This window comes from Miscanthus floridulus, chromosome 17, assembly GCF_019320115.1.
Source record: "Miscanthus floridulus cultivar M001 chromosome 17, ASM1932011v1, whole genome shotgun sequence".
NCBI lineage: Eukaryota > Viridiplantae > Streptophyta > Magnoliopsida > Poales > Poaceae > Miscanthus > Miscanthus floridulus.
Genome location: NC_089596.1, coordinates 1253844 through 1270857, shown reverse-complemented (window position 1 = coordinate 1270857; position 17014 = coordinate 1253844). Strand labels below are relative to the sequence as shown.

The 17014-nt window shown below is 44.9% G+C and overlaps 1 protein-coding gene across 1 annotated transcript; it reads left to right on the top strand.

Annotated features, from left to right (window-relative positions):
- The first annotated feature begins 1839 nt into the window (after positions 1 to 1839).
- LOC136516705 (sucrose nonfermenting 4-like protein) lies at positions 1840 to 8585 on the top strand. Its single transcript, XM_066510190.1, has 13 exons — positions 1840 to 2524; positions 3175 to 3262; positions 3868 to 4053; positions 4246 to 4380; positions 4461 to 4520; positions 5144 to 5233; positions 5815 to 5946; positions 6683 to 6827; positions 6924 to 7097; positions 7283 to 7346; positions 7437 to 7506; positions 7938 to 8055; positions 8152 to 8585. Exons 1-13 carry the CDS (start codon positions 2391 to 2393, stop codon positions 8244 to 8246), a joined length of 1491 nt encoding a protein of 496 aa, XP_066366287.1. The 5' UTR covers positions 1840 to 2390; the 3' UTR covers positions 8247 to 8585.
- Positions 8586 to 17014: the final 8429 nt, after the last annotated feature.

Below are 17014 nucleotides of genomic sequence, written 5' to 3'. Positions count from 1 at the left end.
GTAGCCATGGAACCGGGGATGATGACCATCTTGTTCGCCTGGAGAGCAGTACGCACACCCCCTACCTGGCGCGCCACTGTCGACGAAATATGGTCGTCAGTCTACCTAGGGGTATGCCCAAGGTAGTAGATTATCGGCAGACAGATGCGCAAGCTACAAACAAGATGGTGACGCAAGACAGACACGAGGTTTTATCCAGGTTCGGCCGCCGTGAAGGCGTAATACCTACGTCCTGCATCTGATTGTATTGCTGTATGTCAATGAGAGATGTTTTTTAGAGGGGTCCCCTGCCCACCTTATATAGTCCAGGGGGCAGAGTTACAGATCTGGAAACTAATCATAACCAGTTACAATTACCATAGTTGGCCGGATAAGGATTCCTATTCTAACCAACCAGGATCTTGCTTGATCTCCAAATCCGTCTTGATTCCTTGCGCGGGACTCCGAACAGATTGGCCGGGCCGCGCGTCGTCTTCTAGTGGGCCAGACCCCCTGGTCTGGGCCGGTCCAAGCCCAGCCGTAAGGGTATAGGGGTTAATACCCCCATAGAAGACATTAGAGAGAGAGAGAGAGGGGAATGTGTGAGCCATTGGGGGACTCTGCGTGAAGTAGCGGTTTCACTTAGCCAACCATTTGCCGATGTTTTTAGCTTCCTTGTTTAATTTAATAATAATTTAGCTAGCTTTTCTTGCTTGTTGCTTGCACCACTGCTTATGGGAGAAACTTTGTATTTTTTTATTAAATTTTTTTGGTGTTCTGCTAAATGCACAAAACACCTATCTTGCCTTTAGCGAGCCGGTGGAGATAGGACATATTAGAGAGAAGGGATGCGTGAGCCATTAGGGGACTCTCCATATAAATTAGCGGTTTCACGTACCCAACTGTTTGCCGATGCTTTCGGCATCTTTATTGAATAATAATTTGGCTAGCTTTCTTTGCTTGTCGCTTGCACGTCCACCGCTTCTGTGAGGAACTTTGCATTGTTTTTGTTGAAAAATGAATTATCTGCTTTGCTAAATGGACAAAAAAAAAACCCGTCTTACCTCTAGCATTTCGGTGGTGATAGGAGACACTTTTTTTTGTTGACAAATGATTTTTGCGTGCTTTGCTAAATACACAAAGAAAACACCTGTCTTGCCTCTCGGTAGTAGCGAGTCGGTGGAGATAGGAGACATCTGAGAGAGGAGATGTGTGAACCACCGGGGGACACCACATAAAGTAGCGGCCTCTTGGTAGTAGCGAGTCGGTGGAGATAGAGAAGAGATGTGAGAACCATCAGGGGACTCCACATAATGAAGCGACCGCTTGGTAGTAGCGAGTCGGTGGAGATAGAGAAGAGATGTGTGAACCATCGGGGGACTCCACGTAAAGAAGCGGCCTCTCGGTAGTAGCGAGTCGGTGGAGATAGAGAAGAGACTTGTGAGCCATCGCCCATCGGGAGACTCCACATAAAGTAGCGGCGGCCTCTTGGTAGTAGTGAGTTGGTGGAGATAGAGAAGAGATGCGTTGGCCATCGGAGGACTCCACGTAAAGTAGCGGTTTCACACAGCCAATCGTTTGCCGTGTTTTTAGTTTTCTTGTTTAATAATAAATACCTAGCTTTCACCGCTTATGTGAGAAACTCTGTTTTTTTTTGGGTTGAAAAATGAATTTTGCGTGCTTTGCTAAAAGAAAACACCTGTCTGTCCCCTTGGTGAGAAGTAACCTGAATATGCTGAGCCTGTGCATATTGCAGGCAGCAAAGCAAGCTGAGTGAAGGCGTAGAAGATCCCGCGGGTGAGGAGGACTCGTTTTCAACCCTTGGAAGGGGAGGGAGTAAAGCTGGGCCGAGAGACGGGAACGGGAACGGGAACGAGACGGACGGGGGCCGGCCCCTTTCCTTCTCTGCCTGCCAACCTTCTTCCCGTACTAGTTCCCTGCCCTTGCCTTGCTCCTCTCCTCTCCTCTCCTCCGTCTCCGTCTCCATCTCCATCTCCATCTCCGCCTTCCCTCGCCACGCCGCATTCGCATCCCCGGATCCCCATTCCCCACCGCCGCCGCCTCACGCGCCCGCGACCCACCCGGCCTCCCGCTTCGATCTCGCCCCGATTCCACGCGCCCGCCCCCAACCTGATTCGTCCCTGTCACGCGCGCGCGGGTGGTAAGACAGCGATGGCTCGTGGCGGGGGCCTCTCGCCCCGCCGCGGGTGACCTCTCCTCGCGCGGGGAGCCCTCCCGCGTGCCCACGCGGAGGATCCCGTCGCGGCTGGTGCCCCACCTCCTCCTCTCCTTCGCCTCTTCCCGTGCGCGCGCCCTCGCTCCCTCGACTCTAGGGTTTGCTCCCTTCCTCACCACCCGATTTGATTTCGTCCCTTCCGGCTAAGGCTGCTCCGTCTCTCTCCTCCTCCGCCATGTTCTCGCACGGCGCTGATTCCGCCCACGACGCCGGGGCCGTCGGCGTCAGCAGCGGCGGGGCCACCGTCCCCACCCGCTTCGTTTGGCCCTACGGTGGAAAGAGGGTCTTCGTCTCAGGCTCCTTTACCAGGTTGAGTTGAATTGTTGCTTATTTATGTTTCAAATTCCCCACCGATTATCGTAGCCTGCTCTAGCAGTATGCATGCATGCACTTATCTACTCGCGATTCCACCTGCTTACTAGTGCTATGTTAGTGGAGTAGTGTTATGTTAGTAGAGTAGATGCTCTTGCTTGTGCACAACTAGTTTGATGGCTGCCCCATCCATTGCCTCGTAAGTGTTACGAATGAATCTGGGAACCATATGTACGCATTCCTCACTCTGTATAGGTCTATTCTTGGTGTCATCCTAAGATTTCTTCCTAGCTTTCCTGCAATTCATTGATGCATAGATTTATCCCTCTGCTCCCTTACTGGGTGCAGTGTATCTGTGATCTATCTGATGTCATGAATGATAGGGAACTATAGCTTACTCAATCAATGCAGCTTCCCTTAAACAGGGGGGCATATCAGTTATTTATCCTTACGTGGTGAAGACGGAATTGTTTGACTTTACTTCTCTCTGCCATTTGCTAACTCACAGGGGGCCATATCAGTTATTTATCCTTACGTGGTGAAGACGGAATTGTTTGACTTTACTTCTCTCTGCCATTTGCTAACTCACAACGCCTTCTGAATTGTCGCTATTCTGCTGCACCTAACAGCTATGGCTTTTGTCGTAGGTGGTCGGAACATTTGCCGATGTCTCCTGTCGAAGGATGCCCCACTGTATTTCAGACTATTTGCAGCCTGTCTCCAGGGATTCACGAGGTTCCCCTTCTTTTATCTCCGGCCACTTAACTGTTGTCATGTTCCTGCTGTGATATTTACTGTTTGGATTATTATGACTTCATTCATGTTCTGGTCTCCTCTGGCTCCATCTATGTTTGTAACTTTGCTTTTTGTAGTATTTTTTCTTAATTAATACACTGCGATTATTGTGCTCTTCCTCCAAATTTGGATGCAGTTTAAAGCTTTTCCATGTGTTCTCATGTAAAGTTCTGTTTTTTATTAATAAATTGTGCATGCCATGCATGTGACATTGCACCCTTTTAGATGAGTCTTTGTAACTGCATTTGATTGAAGGGCAGGCCTGGTGCAGTGGTGAGAGTTGTCTCACTGAGTCACCAGGTCGCGGGTTCGAAGCAGCCTCTCCGCAGATTTTGCGGTGGGAAGGCTGGCCTCGGTTTTTCCCTTCCCCAGACCCCACTCATGTGGGAGCCTCCGGCACTGGGTCTGCTCCTTTTTTTTTGTAACTGCATTTGATTACCAATGCAAACTTATCTTTCTGCTCTCTATTTTTTTTATATAAAAAATAAAGTGTGCATGGCACCCTTGTGACCAGTGTGTAAAAGCTTCCTAATTTGTTATTGCAGTACAAGTTCTTTGTGGACGGGGAGTGGCGGCATGATGAGCGCCAACCTACTATATCTGGGGAGTTTGGTATAGTTAACACATTGTACTTAACAAGGGAATTTAACCAAATAAACGCCTTATTAAGTCTAAGCACACCTGGAAGCAGGATGAACATGGATGTGGATAATGAAAATTTTCAACGTACGGTAAGGAAGTTCCATAATACTTGATCTGTTAGTTCTGTTTGGTTGGTTTATATTTTTCTAAAGCATTTTATGCTGGACATACATAGCCTTCTTAGTGTTGTGATTTATATTTTTGTGGGTATAAACAATATTTTGGTTTTGTCAGAGAATCATAGGATAGCATAACAATGATATCCTTCTCTTTATAATCAGGTTACGTTGTCGGATGGTACCGTTTCGGAAGGTACTCCGAGAGTTTCGGAGGCTTCAATACAAATCTCTAGGTGCTGCGTTTCTGAATATCTGAATTTGCATACATGTTATGATTTACTCCCGGATTCGGGCAAGGTATGTAAGCCGTGCATTCCATGGTTTTATTTTCAGTTTTAAGTTTTCTAATAAAATGATTAATATATTTTGAATTTCAGGTTATTGCTCTGGACATTAATTTACCTGTGAAACAATCTTTTCATATTCTACATGAACAGGTATTGAGTCTTACCTGAACTGTCACTTCTATTATATCTTTTATTGACATTCATAAACTTGTGGGTAACCCCTGCTCCATACATGCATCTCAGCCCTAGGCAGGTTTGTCTGAAAGCAAACCAAACAGGCTCACAATGCTTAAGCTGCATGTTAGACTTGTTCTTACTTCACATATTGCACATAGAGGTGCAATATATTTAGCAATTTGTGATATAATAGATGTATTATTTGGTTTCACAGAATCTGATTGTCCACTGGAATTGAATGAAAATTCAAAATTACACTCGTAAAGTGCACATAGACGTACAACTATCTTAACTATTTTTGCAATAGTATGTACAAGTCAATACCATGAACATGTTGCAAAACTAAGTGATGATTTCAATTATTGGTGTCTATACTACATTCTGTTTTCCTAGGTGAAAATTGTCCCAACGGTAGGGCATACATGCAGGACACCTGCCATTTCTTGTTATGCTTTCCAGCATTCTTATTATGGTTTATTATGTCATCTTATCAAACTTGCAATGCTTTTTTAGCTGTCACCATTTACCATTTTATGTCTTCCTTCATCAATATTCTCGTGATTTTGAATATGTTCATTTCATGGTTAAACTTGCAGGGGATTCCTGTAGCTCCTCTGTGGGACTCATTCAGAGGTCAATTTGTTGGTCTTCTGAGCCCATTGGATTTCATACTTATATTGCGGGAGGTAAATTTTTTTTGCTCTGCTCTTTGCTATTAATTTTCTTTAATTTCTTGTTACGTTGGTTTATGTTTGGAAAGTCAACTAGATTTCAACTAGATGTTCATTTCTTGTTACAGAGCTTCTCTCAGAGGATTTTGGTAGTAGTCTTAGTGAGACATTTGTTGGACAATGAAAACAAGTGATTTTGGCAACTTGGGTATCTGTTTCTCATTTTACGAGATGCTGGAATACTCAATTTCTGTGCTGTGTCAACTGATTGTCATCATACTGATGCTAGTTGAATTTTTCTATATCCAAAATGGTCAGTAGTAGTAATATGGAATTAATATAGTGAAAATTGTGGAATCATTGTTAGGAGGATTTTGGAGAACAAAATTCAATGTACTCCCAGAACGGAGATATAAATGACTTGCGTATTAATCGGTGTCACTATTTTGTTGTGTGTTGTAAACTGAAAGCACGATAGTATGTGATGGATATGGTGTATCTGTAAAGAAATATATATGGTTGAGCTTTATGTGGGCTTATCTTTGGATGTTATTTTGGTTGAATTGTTTTATAAAATTATCATGCTTCTGTTGCAGCTAGAAACTCATGGCTCGAACTTGACAGAAGAGCAGCTTGAAACACACACTATATCTGCATGGAAAGAGGCTAAGCGGCAAACTTATGGAAGAAATGATGGTCAGTGGCGACCACATCAGCATCTATTGCATGTAAGTGGTACCTTGTTTATGTTTGGAAAGTCAATATGAATTTCATACCGTTTGAATACTGTGTTTTTATGTTGAATTGATATTTATCATGAAATTGATGATCGAACCTTCGTACTATATCAGGATGAAACTATGGTACTTGATTCTGAATTGCTGGAAGGTCACTGTTAACATTTGTGATGTATGAGTGGCTGAGAGTACAGTTTGGCTTAGCTGCTTGGTTTCTGTGCTGGAGAATGAGTGCTGTGGCTCATTCATTTCAGGTGGAGGGTGGTGGTAGTGATGTTGATTGGCCCCTACTGTTAAATCTAGCAGTAGGTTTGCTGGAGTAGAGTAGCTGGTGATGAGTAGGCATTAGTGAGTGTGAAAGGAGCAGCAGTGCAGGAGATCAGGAGTAGATGGTGCAGGAAGGGTCCATTGATCAGGTAGGGTAAGAGAGGACAGCAAAGGGAGTAGATGTGGGGTGTTGCTACGGGTTCAGTGTTAAGTGGAGCCGTGGGCTGTGTAGGGCCAGAGTTCTTCCTTTTCTGAATTCCATAGTTTATGGTTGCCCGTATCGATGAGAATCACAGGGCTCTTTAACATAATATGTGTTGCAAGTTTCATGGTTGTGAAATATGAGAATGTGAATTGCCTTTAAACTTTAGTGTTTTTTCTCTCTTTTCCTTGCATTTGAAGCTCAGTTTTTTATTTTTTTATTTGCCAATTCTCTCATACTCTTTCGTCTGTTGTGTAGGCCACCCCTTATGAGTCCTTGAGGGACATTGCAGTAAAGCTTTTGCAAAATGGTATTTCTACAGTGCCGGTTATTTATTCATCATCATCGGATGGATCATTCCCGCAGTTGTTGCATCTTGCATCCCTTTCTGGAATTTTGAAATGTAAGTTCTCCCCATTTGAAAACATGGAGCATTTTATGCAATGATGAGTAACTTGTTACAAGATATCTTAATTCAGTTTACCTGTATACTTTTCAGGTATTTGTAGATATTTCAAAAACTCGACTGGTAATTTGCCTATTCTGAACCAACCAGTGTGCTCCATTCCGCTGGGTTCCTGGGTTCCGAAAATTGGTGATCCTAACAGTCGTCCATTGGCTATGTTGCGACCTAATGCATCACTTAGCTCTGCCCTTAACATGTTGGTTCAAGGTATGTTCTGTGCTTGTTTTCCTGGAACTGAAAACTACAATTTAGAAATGTGTCATTGGTGCTCCTGCTTGCATTTCCCATGGCAGCTCTTGTTTATCAACTGAAGTTCAACACCAGTTCCATTGGAAACTATTGGCTCTATTATGTAACTAATTTCTTAAGCTTGTACTCACTGTTGTATGCAGCTGGAGTAAGCTCAATACCAATCGTGGATGAAAATGACGCCCTACTTGACACTTACTCTAGAAGGTACACCATTCTGACCTGCAGATGCCTGCTGTCTTTGGCTGTGTCTCTTATATTTTTCCCATGTATTTATCTATCCATTTGACCTTGCAGTGACATCACAGCCCTAGCAAAAGACAAGGTCTACACACATGTTCGGCTGGATGAAATGACCATTCATCAGGTATGCTAGTAAATGCCACACATCTCGATCAAGCCTTTTGGTTGAAAGCCTGAAACAACTCGTTTGAGCTAGCTGACCTTGTTTAACTTAACTATATATGGTGATTTGGTTAGAGGAACTATTACGGGAAGAGTTGGGAATATGGAAATCGGAAATTAATGCATTATCTCGCTGCAATTTATTTCTGCATAAGTACACATTCTCTGTAAGCAGTTTGGAAAACAGCTTGGGGGTGTTTAACTTTGTTTTTTCGGTAATACGAGCCAATGCTGATAAGATTTAAGTAGGGTGGAAGTTCTATCCTACAGAATAGGGAAAGGAAGATTAAGGACTAGAAGTGGCTGTGCTGTGTAATTTCAAAACGGGGCTGTCCCATGAATTATGTATATGTTTTGGTTTTGGGCTTGAAACTGTTGTGTCGTGATTTTCAGGCTTTGCAGCTTGGACAAGATGCCAATACACCTTTTGGGTTTTTTAACGGTCAGAGATGCCAGATGTGCCTCCGATCTGATCCTTTGCTGAAGGTGATGGAGCGACTGGCTAATCCTGGTGAGTCCGCTGGAACCTGGAGGCTGCTGGTGTTGCTGCCCTCTGAACCTGAACCTGAAGAATAATGTCTTGACGTTTTTGGTATTTTGTTGCTAGGGGTGCGGCGGGTGTTCATTGTGGAAGCTGGGAGCAAACGTGTGGAGGGCATTATATCACTGAGTGATATTTTCAAGTTCTTGCTGAGCTTGTGAGAAGAGAGAAGAGGAGCATGGACATTTGTTTGTGACAAGTGACTGGAGTTTTAACAGTAGCAAACAGCAGGGTATGTGAAGCAAGCCGCCATGCCATGGATCTCTAACTCTGGCACTCCCTCTCGCTGGCCTTTGGGCAAGCAAGGCAGGATTGAAGGTGGCGGGCTTGTCTTTGCTGATAATGGCTGCCCTGGTTCATGGTCTGTAAAGTTCCCTTTTTTTTTCTTTCGTTTTTACCATTTTGTGCCTCCCGTTGTTACCAAAGTATCTGGTGATTTTTATTTATTGGATTGTTTCCGACCGCCGGAGCTCCCAAGGAGACAAACTCTTATACATACACTAGATGTTGCATTCTAGTTTTAGGGAGGGAACATGGTATTGCTTTCGCGGGGGCATTTTTCATGTAGTGCTGCTGTCTATTAAGATAGACCGTGTGTGTTGGTTTTGCTGGGCAAGCGTTATCATCAGAGCGATCAATCCTGATGCCTGGGTGGATGTTTTGTATCCAATTGGTTACTAATAAATAGGTTGGGGCGTATCTTTTTCATCGCTGGTACGGTAGCATTCTGGTATCGGGCGACGGGCACGGAGGGGGTGCATCCGTTCCCACTTCCCACTTTCCAGTTGGCCGTCGTGTTCGACCGGTAGTAAGAAAAATCTAGAAGCCCATGGGCCATGCCTCTTCATCCATGGCCGGCTGCGCACTTTGGTTCAAGAGCATTTCTTGTTCTTATTCCGAAACGGCCCGACTCTGGACTTGCAGTTGGATCAGACCGGGTTGGGCTGGTATATACTCAACAGCCCTACCTGGCTGGGATTTTTCTTTTTCTTTTTAACCTTTTTTAATAATAAATATATTTTGATATTAACCTGGTCTTAAAATAATTCGCAGATCTGACCCTTCTGATCACGCGGCGTGACCTTTCACTCGCGCCAGGCCTCTTCTTCTCTCTCGTTTCTTCCCTCCCTCCCACGGGCTACTCATAGCGGGAAAGGCACACACGCTCTTGACCGTAGGTGGTGCATGAGGCATTTCGCGGCAAAACGTATGATATTGTGCAGTGCAGGCGGCAGAAGAAGAAACAAGTAAGTAGGGAAGAAGTCTTTGTGTTGTTGCTCAAAGGCCCAAAGGACTCGTTCGAAGAAATGGCAGAAATCAGTGATGAGTTATGAAACGTGGCAAAAACGTGAAAATCTTCTCCGGAGCAGCGAGCGAATAACACACGGGAAAGAAAGAATCGGCTGTTGGTGGCCAGAAATTAAGGGGGGGGGGGGGGGGGGGGGGGCTAGAAACACATGTTGGCGTGCATAGAAAAACGGCAGAGTTAGCGCCCGGATGTCCGGCCCCTAGGTCCGGACGCCTGCAACCGCTTCGCATCGGGCGTCCCCCGTGCTCGCATCAGATCCCGCACCAGCGATTCGTGTCCGGCTGCCTGCGACCGATCCCGCGCTAGCGACCGCGTCCGACAATCCGTGACTCGATCCCCATCCCGGTTTCACCCCCGACGTCAAGCCCGTCGCGCTACTTCCCTTGCCACGCTGCGCTCCTCCCCCACCGCACCACGCTCCTCCCCTCGCCGCGGTTCCATCCCGGCCGTGCCTGCTTCCTCGGCCGCGCCCCTTCCCCTGTCCTAGCGTCTCGTCTCCTCTGCAACTTCCATCCGACCGTTGCAACATATACAGTATACTATTGAAACATACTTGTATAGTCATTGCAACATCTAGATGAAAACACATGAAACATGCGCCTGAAACAGCTGAAACATTTAGAGCATACATTTGCAACATACGTCTAAAACAGATGAAACATACACTTAAAACATACGTGTGTAGCCATTGCAACATATGTAACATCAGGTCATTTTGCAACATCAAGATGAAACACATGAAACATATAGATAAAACACATGAAACATACAGATAAAACGCTTGAAACATACATATGAAACAACTGAAACATATACTTACAACATACGTATATAGTCATTGCAATATACACGACATATAGATGAAACACTTGGAAACAACTTCTGAAACACATCTGAAACAAAACATGGCGCCGCCGGCAGCCATGGCCTACCTGGTGGGGAACTGCGGTAGCCAGCAAGCGGCGCTCGGGTGCAGTGGAGAAGGAGAATGTCGGCAGGCAAGCGGCTGGGCGTGGAGAAGAACGCTGTGCTAGAGCATTCGCCGTGGACCACACCGCGTCGGCTCGAAGAACTTGGCGGCAAGTGGTAAGTGGCGGTGGGGAGACAGAAAAGCAGGCAGTGGTGCTCGGGCGCAGTGCAGCACGACGCTGCATTGCAGCCGCGGCAGTGCGGGCGTGGTAGCACGAGCAAGCCGTGGCGATGCAAGCACGGAGAGTTGGTTCGAGAATAGATGGGGAAACATTGAAGTGTTGCCTTTGATCGTTCGGGTGTCGAGGCCCACCAACCAACGCGCGTCCAGACGAAATGTACGCTCTACCCACAACAAAGAAACACGTGTTGGCCGAAAACGCTGAGTGCGGTCTCTAGGCCGGCCGCGCTGACGGCTGCTTGGCACACTACCGGATACAGGACCTTTGTCGAGTGCCAGGGGCACTCGGCGAAGCCCCAAAAACACTCGGCAAATGACACTCGGTAAACGTTTTGACGACAAACGCTAGTTTGCCAAGTGTTTTTTGTCGCACATTCGGCAAATACGTTGCCGAGTACCCCAAAAACACTCGGCAAACTTTTTTAAAAAAAAACAAGTCGGCCGCCGCCACCCTTGCCTGCCGCCACCAGGACCACCACCACGCCAGTGCCGGATCTGGTTGAGGCGGTGGAGGAGCGCCGCCGGTAGATCCGCCGCCGGGAAAGGGAGAGGCAGGGGGAGTGCCGCCATGCCGAGAGAGGAAGGGGGGAGGGCGCCACCGCCGGGAAAGAGAGCGGGAGGGCGCCGCCGAGCTAGGAGAGGGAGAGGGCAGGGCGCCGTCGCGCCGGGAGAGGGAAAGGGGCAGGGCGCCGCCGCGCCGGAAGAGGGAGGGGGGGAGGGCGCCGCCGCACCGGGAGAGGAGGGCTACACGCAGCGCGTTCGGGAGAGGAGGACCGCAGCACCGGGAGAGGAGAGTCGCGCGCGGCGCGCTTGGGAGAGGGAGGAGGGGAGGGTGGGGCTGAGGGGGCGGCCGTGGGGGAAGAACAAGAGGGAGGGGAGGGGCGCCCGCTGGGGCCGGTTAAAAAAAGATTTTTTTTCCTTTGCCGAGTGTTCTACATTTGGGCAGTCGACAATTTTTTTTTCATTTTTCTTCTTCTCCTTCTTTCCTAGAAAAAGATTTTTTTTTTCTTTACCGAGTGTCCTAGATCTGGGCACTCGGCAAAATTTTTTTTATTTTTTTCTTCTCCTTCTTTCCCAGAAAAAGAATTTTTTGTTTTGACGAGTGTCTTAGATCTGGGCACTCGGCAAAGTTTTTTTTATTTTTTTCCTTCTCCTTCTTTCCCAGAAAAAAAGATTTTATTTCTTTGTTGAGTGTAAAAAAAAAACACTCGGCAAACCCTCTCTTTGCCGAGTGTTTTTTTTGACACTCGGCAAACCTCCTCTTTACTGAGTGTTCTTTTTTTTACCGAGTGTTTTTAGCATAGCACTCGACAAAAAACTCATTTGCCGAGTGTCCGAGAGAATACACTCGACAAATTTGTCGTTTCCGGTAGTGGCAGTCGGGGAGCCCGGCCGAGAACGCAGTTAGTCCTGGGCCCTGGCCGGTTCTTTTACAAGCCCGTGGGCTTTATATATAAAACACAACACAAATTAAAGAACGAGGCGCCATGCATGATGCATATAGGAACTGTGGATCTGGCCATTCCATATATATATATATATATATATATATATATATATATATATATATATATATATGCTACAAGAAAACTTTGAGCATTTTGAAGTTTTTGCTATTTTTTCATATATATGCTGAAATTAAAGCGTTATCTTCTTCTTCTTCTTCTTTATGGAAAGGACGGGGAACAACAAGTCCCCACCTAAAATATATTAACCACCAATCCTAGGGAAACTGGTGGTGGAGCGCAGTAGCCCGAGCAGGCAAAGGCCTGCAGGTTTTGTTTACAGGCGGGGAAGATTACATATATAGTGAACAGATGACACCACTCTGCGGGGAGCGCTGACGGCCTGCAAGTCTGAAGCTCACCTATGGAGGGTACGCTTGCCGAAGAAAGACAGAGCAATCGCCGATGTATGGTGTTCTATTTCAGCTAGCGCAATGTAAAAGCCATAGCTTGTAAAATGAGACGCTTGTACTTGAAACTTCTGGCTTTCGGCCCCCCCAAAAAAAAAACACAGATGTGCATCGCCGTGTTGCTCGATGTCGTGATGCGCGAGCGGTCGACGACAGTTTCATTGTGTTGGAATTACACACTGTAGCTTTGGATGGATGGATGGATGGTGTCACAATGCAAGTCACAACAAGCTAGTCACGCGCGCGCAAGCTGAGCCTGAGGCCTGATCTCGTCCGTGTCCGATTCATAGAAAGATCCTGCTGCCCACCACTAACTTGCATAGGATCGGAGAGGAGTACGTGCATGCTGATTCCACTTGTTTTGGCTCCTAGCTTGCTTTGTTCGTTTCCGGAGCGGAGCGGAGCAAAGGCAAGGCAAGGCCATGCTCATGTGCAACCACACAGAAGCTAGCTACCTAGCTCTGCTCTCTCTGGCTGGAAGAAGCTGAGTGATCAGTGAGTGGCCGGCCTGGGGAGAGACATATATCACTACTGACGCATGCATTGCCGTTGCCCATCTATCCGACTACCAACACCACCCTCTCTCCCGATCCATCCGCCGTGTGGTGCGGCACCATGCATATGCATCATCACCTTTGCCGGCCGGCCGGCGGCTTTATTTTGATCCGGTCCATCGATCCGTCCGTCCACACTATAACTGAGGTGATACCGTGCGATCCGTCGATGCATGCATATATGTCATCAGTAGCAGTGTAGCATGATACTAAATCCGTTCCAAATTATAATTCGTTTGATTTTTTTTGACCCTACGTTTCACCTCTCGATTTATTCAAAAATTTATGCAAAATATCACTTCTTTTGCGCGATGTGGCTTGCTTCATTAACAAAAAGTTCTTCAGAAATAACTTAAATTTGACTATGTTTGTAAATTTTTTTTGAATGGTCAAATTTAGGGTAAAAGAAGTCAAATGAATTATAATTTGAAATGGAGAAGAGTATTATAATATATGCTGTGTGCATATATATATATATATATATATATATATATATATATAGAGAGAGAGAGAGAGAGAGAGACGTACGAACAAAACTTTTAGTACAGTGTAACGAGACATATAATTTATTGCACGGTTCCTTCGTGTCATTAATAACAGGCTAGCTATTTTTTTAATTTAATTAGGCTTAGTCTAATCTTAATTAAATTACATAAATTCCAAAGCCCATAATAATAAAGTATAATACAAAAAATTGTCAAGAGATTGACTCAACTTAAACGGTCAGCTGTTTGTGTGCACCTGTTCCGGGTTAAACAAAGGTGGAAGACGAGCCACGCGTGCGCAGCTACACGAATTTGGCGCGGACAGCAGCGAGGCCATGGTATGAGTCATGAGTGGTACGGTGCTAACGAAGATTCTGTATAACTCCAAATTCAAACCGAAATAAGTGAGAGTGAGGGACCGCAGATTGAAGGACTAAAGACAAATTGATGGATGGATAGACGAGGTGGACAGTGAAAAAAAGAAATTTACCAATCCATATATTAGATATACGTAGATATGAAAACTTTTTGGTTGGGCTTAAAGCAGCATTGGTTTCACCCGCACTGTTCATGCATATGAGCTCTTTTTCTCTTTCCACCTCAGATGAACTAGAAACTGGTGAAACTAACTAGTTTATCTTCGGTTTCTCGTGACAATACAATATTAAGCTGGTTTAAGCTGACCGGTGCTGATTTGTTGTGAGAGAAAAATACAACATGGTAAATCGTATGAAACTCTACGAGCAAAAAGAGGACCTAATAAGCTACTTTGTGGTGCTAGGACATCGAGACGCTTCTTGCTCTTCATCAGTTGGTTGATTAGTCTTCACAAAGGCAATGAGCTTTCTATACGCTTTTATCACTACCTAGCTAGTACTATAGTATCTAGATTATTGGTAGTACTCCTACTAATTAGCTACGACATGTGTCGTACGTGCATCAGATCAGGGCATATGGACCAAGGCCTATATATGAGGACGTGCTGGTACGATAGATAAATAGATCGAGATGGGATTTCACTTCACGTGGCTAGATTCCTTCTCTGGCGCGTCTCTAGATCTCGTTTCCCTTTTGGGGAATATATATGGGAATTAGGAGACGCCCGGCCGAGTTAGTTGGTTTTAGGTTCGATGCTAAAGTTGTTGCATTGGTTACAATCTCGTTAAATGATACTACTAAGAGCTAAGTATAATTAATACGGCGAGTATATGAACTATATATGCACCATATTTATATGTTTAGATCTAGGAGAAAGAAGATAAGTGGCCCACAAGTTTACAACCGGACGAGACACGAAAAACTTTAGGATGAACCGTGCATTAATAGTATAGTATGTACCGATAGAGATTTGACTATCATATAAGTAGAATGCTAGATTAATTATAGGCATGCCACTAGTACTTTCTGCATCCTGAAATAGTGTATGTTTCATTTGTCCTAAGTCAACGCACCTTATGCTTTATAGAGAAACATATTAACTTCTACCACATCAAAAAAGTAGTTATAAAAATACATTCCATAGGCCCTGTTTGGCCGACAGAATTTTGGCTGAAACTGACTGAAAACACTGTTCTGGCTGAATTGTTGTGAGAGAAAAACACTATTTAGACTGAAAAAAGAAGCCAAACAAACCGAATATGGGATAAGCCGAATGGGCCATAATATTTCTAATGGGGCTTATATGATGTCAAAAACATTATTATTCTCTTTTATAAATTTGGTCAAACTTAAGATTAGTTGACTTATGACAAATTAATGAAAATACACTCTATTTCAGAACGGAGTGAGTATATAACTAGCTAGTAACCAGCTAAATTATTAGCCATATATGCTCTCTAATCATGCCCAGCATATCATCGATCAAGTACCTGTTGGAAATATGCGATAATGCAAGAGGGCAAATAAAGTAGTAGCTAATCCCATCCATTCCATCTATCAAAAGGACAAACCGCTTTAATTTGTTCGATCGTGCTCCTGATTTAACGACAAAAATCAAAATGATCCTGGATCATTTCATTCTCTTACCGGGCAAGCAGTGGTCTGCCCGGCCCTGTCGTCGTCACCAGCGCTCCACCGACCTTGTCGCTCATAGATGATTGAAAAGTCTCCGATTCCTAAACAGGAGTAAGAACGGCATCATTAGCATATGACTAGCCCAATGCAGGCAGGCAACTGTGTGTCTGTGATTCGCTGCTTGATCGATTTGATCCCTAGACACGACCGGATGGACGGCGCGACATGCATGGCATGTAGTGATGGAAGTGCACGGAAGGAATGGTGGTTTCATTTCATTATTCTTTCCGAACGTTCACACTCATATAGTCATATTGTTTCATACACACTCACTTTTATAAATGCGTGCACACACGTCCTGCTGTGACAGAATCGTCTAAAATAACTCACTTCTGAAGATGCTTGTCTTTCATTAGATACTAAACACCTCAAGAGCGAGCTAATTTAAACAGTTCCGTCGAGCACACCCCATGGGAGAACCTAAAAATCCATATTTTTCAACAAGATCATAAATAGAAGAATAAAACTTACAACATTTTAGCCATTTCTTACATCACTTTCCATGCAACATCAGAGTATAATATTTATTGTTTATAACAACAGAATATAACCATGTTTTCAGAATTTCAGTGGAAATAAAATCATTTAATGATAAGTTAAGCATTAACATGATGATCCGTTATATACATCATAACAGGTTATAAGTTTTTCCATTGTAAAACATTTTAGGTGAAAGTTTCAAATAAACTCTATGTCCACAACGTTAAGGAAATCCTCGCTGAGCCCATCAGGAGGTTCCCGCACACAAGTGTCAGCTCTAGCATCCACCTGTCACCTGCAATAGGGTAGAACAAAACCTGAGTACTCAATTGTACTCCGCAAGACTTACCCGTCAGAAGGAAAGAAAAGACTCCAAGGATATGCAAGGCTATCTAGCTTGTGGATTTATTGCATCTGCAGGAGCATTACTAACGTGCGTCCTTATATTTAATTTTATTAGCAGTCATCATTAGTTCATTAACTAACCATTCTATGTAAGCACCTATGCTACTTTCAAATAGGTGGTAAGCAATCAGAACCATTTTACCATCTTTTATATTCCAGTTCTTACTACGGTTCTAGATCGTAACCAAACATACCGTATCACATGGCGATTCGTAAACCAATGTATCCCAGCTGGGTACCCCGAAACACACGCCCGTTGTACCCTAGGCACAAGTAGGACCAACACACCACTCTCCTGTCAAGGGGTCCAGGTCTCCGTCCAAACTTGGACTCCAAGCCCCCACACCTGAGTCCCGAACTCAGTGTGGTGCTTAGACGTCCACCATCCCCGCCTCCAATCAGTCAGTCCGGAAAGAGCCGGAACCCACGATAAGAGAGCAACGAGCCTTTCCGCCCCCATAAGCATGTATGTGCTCAGGATAATAAGTCTGTGACCTGACTAGAATCCAATGCAACGGACGGTCTTCAATTGACACAGGCGGAACAAGTGTAATCCGA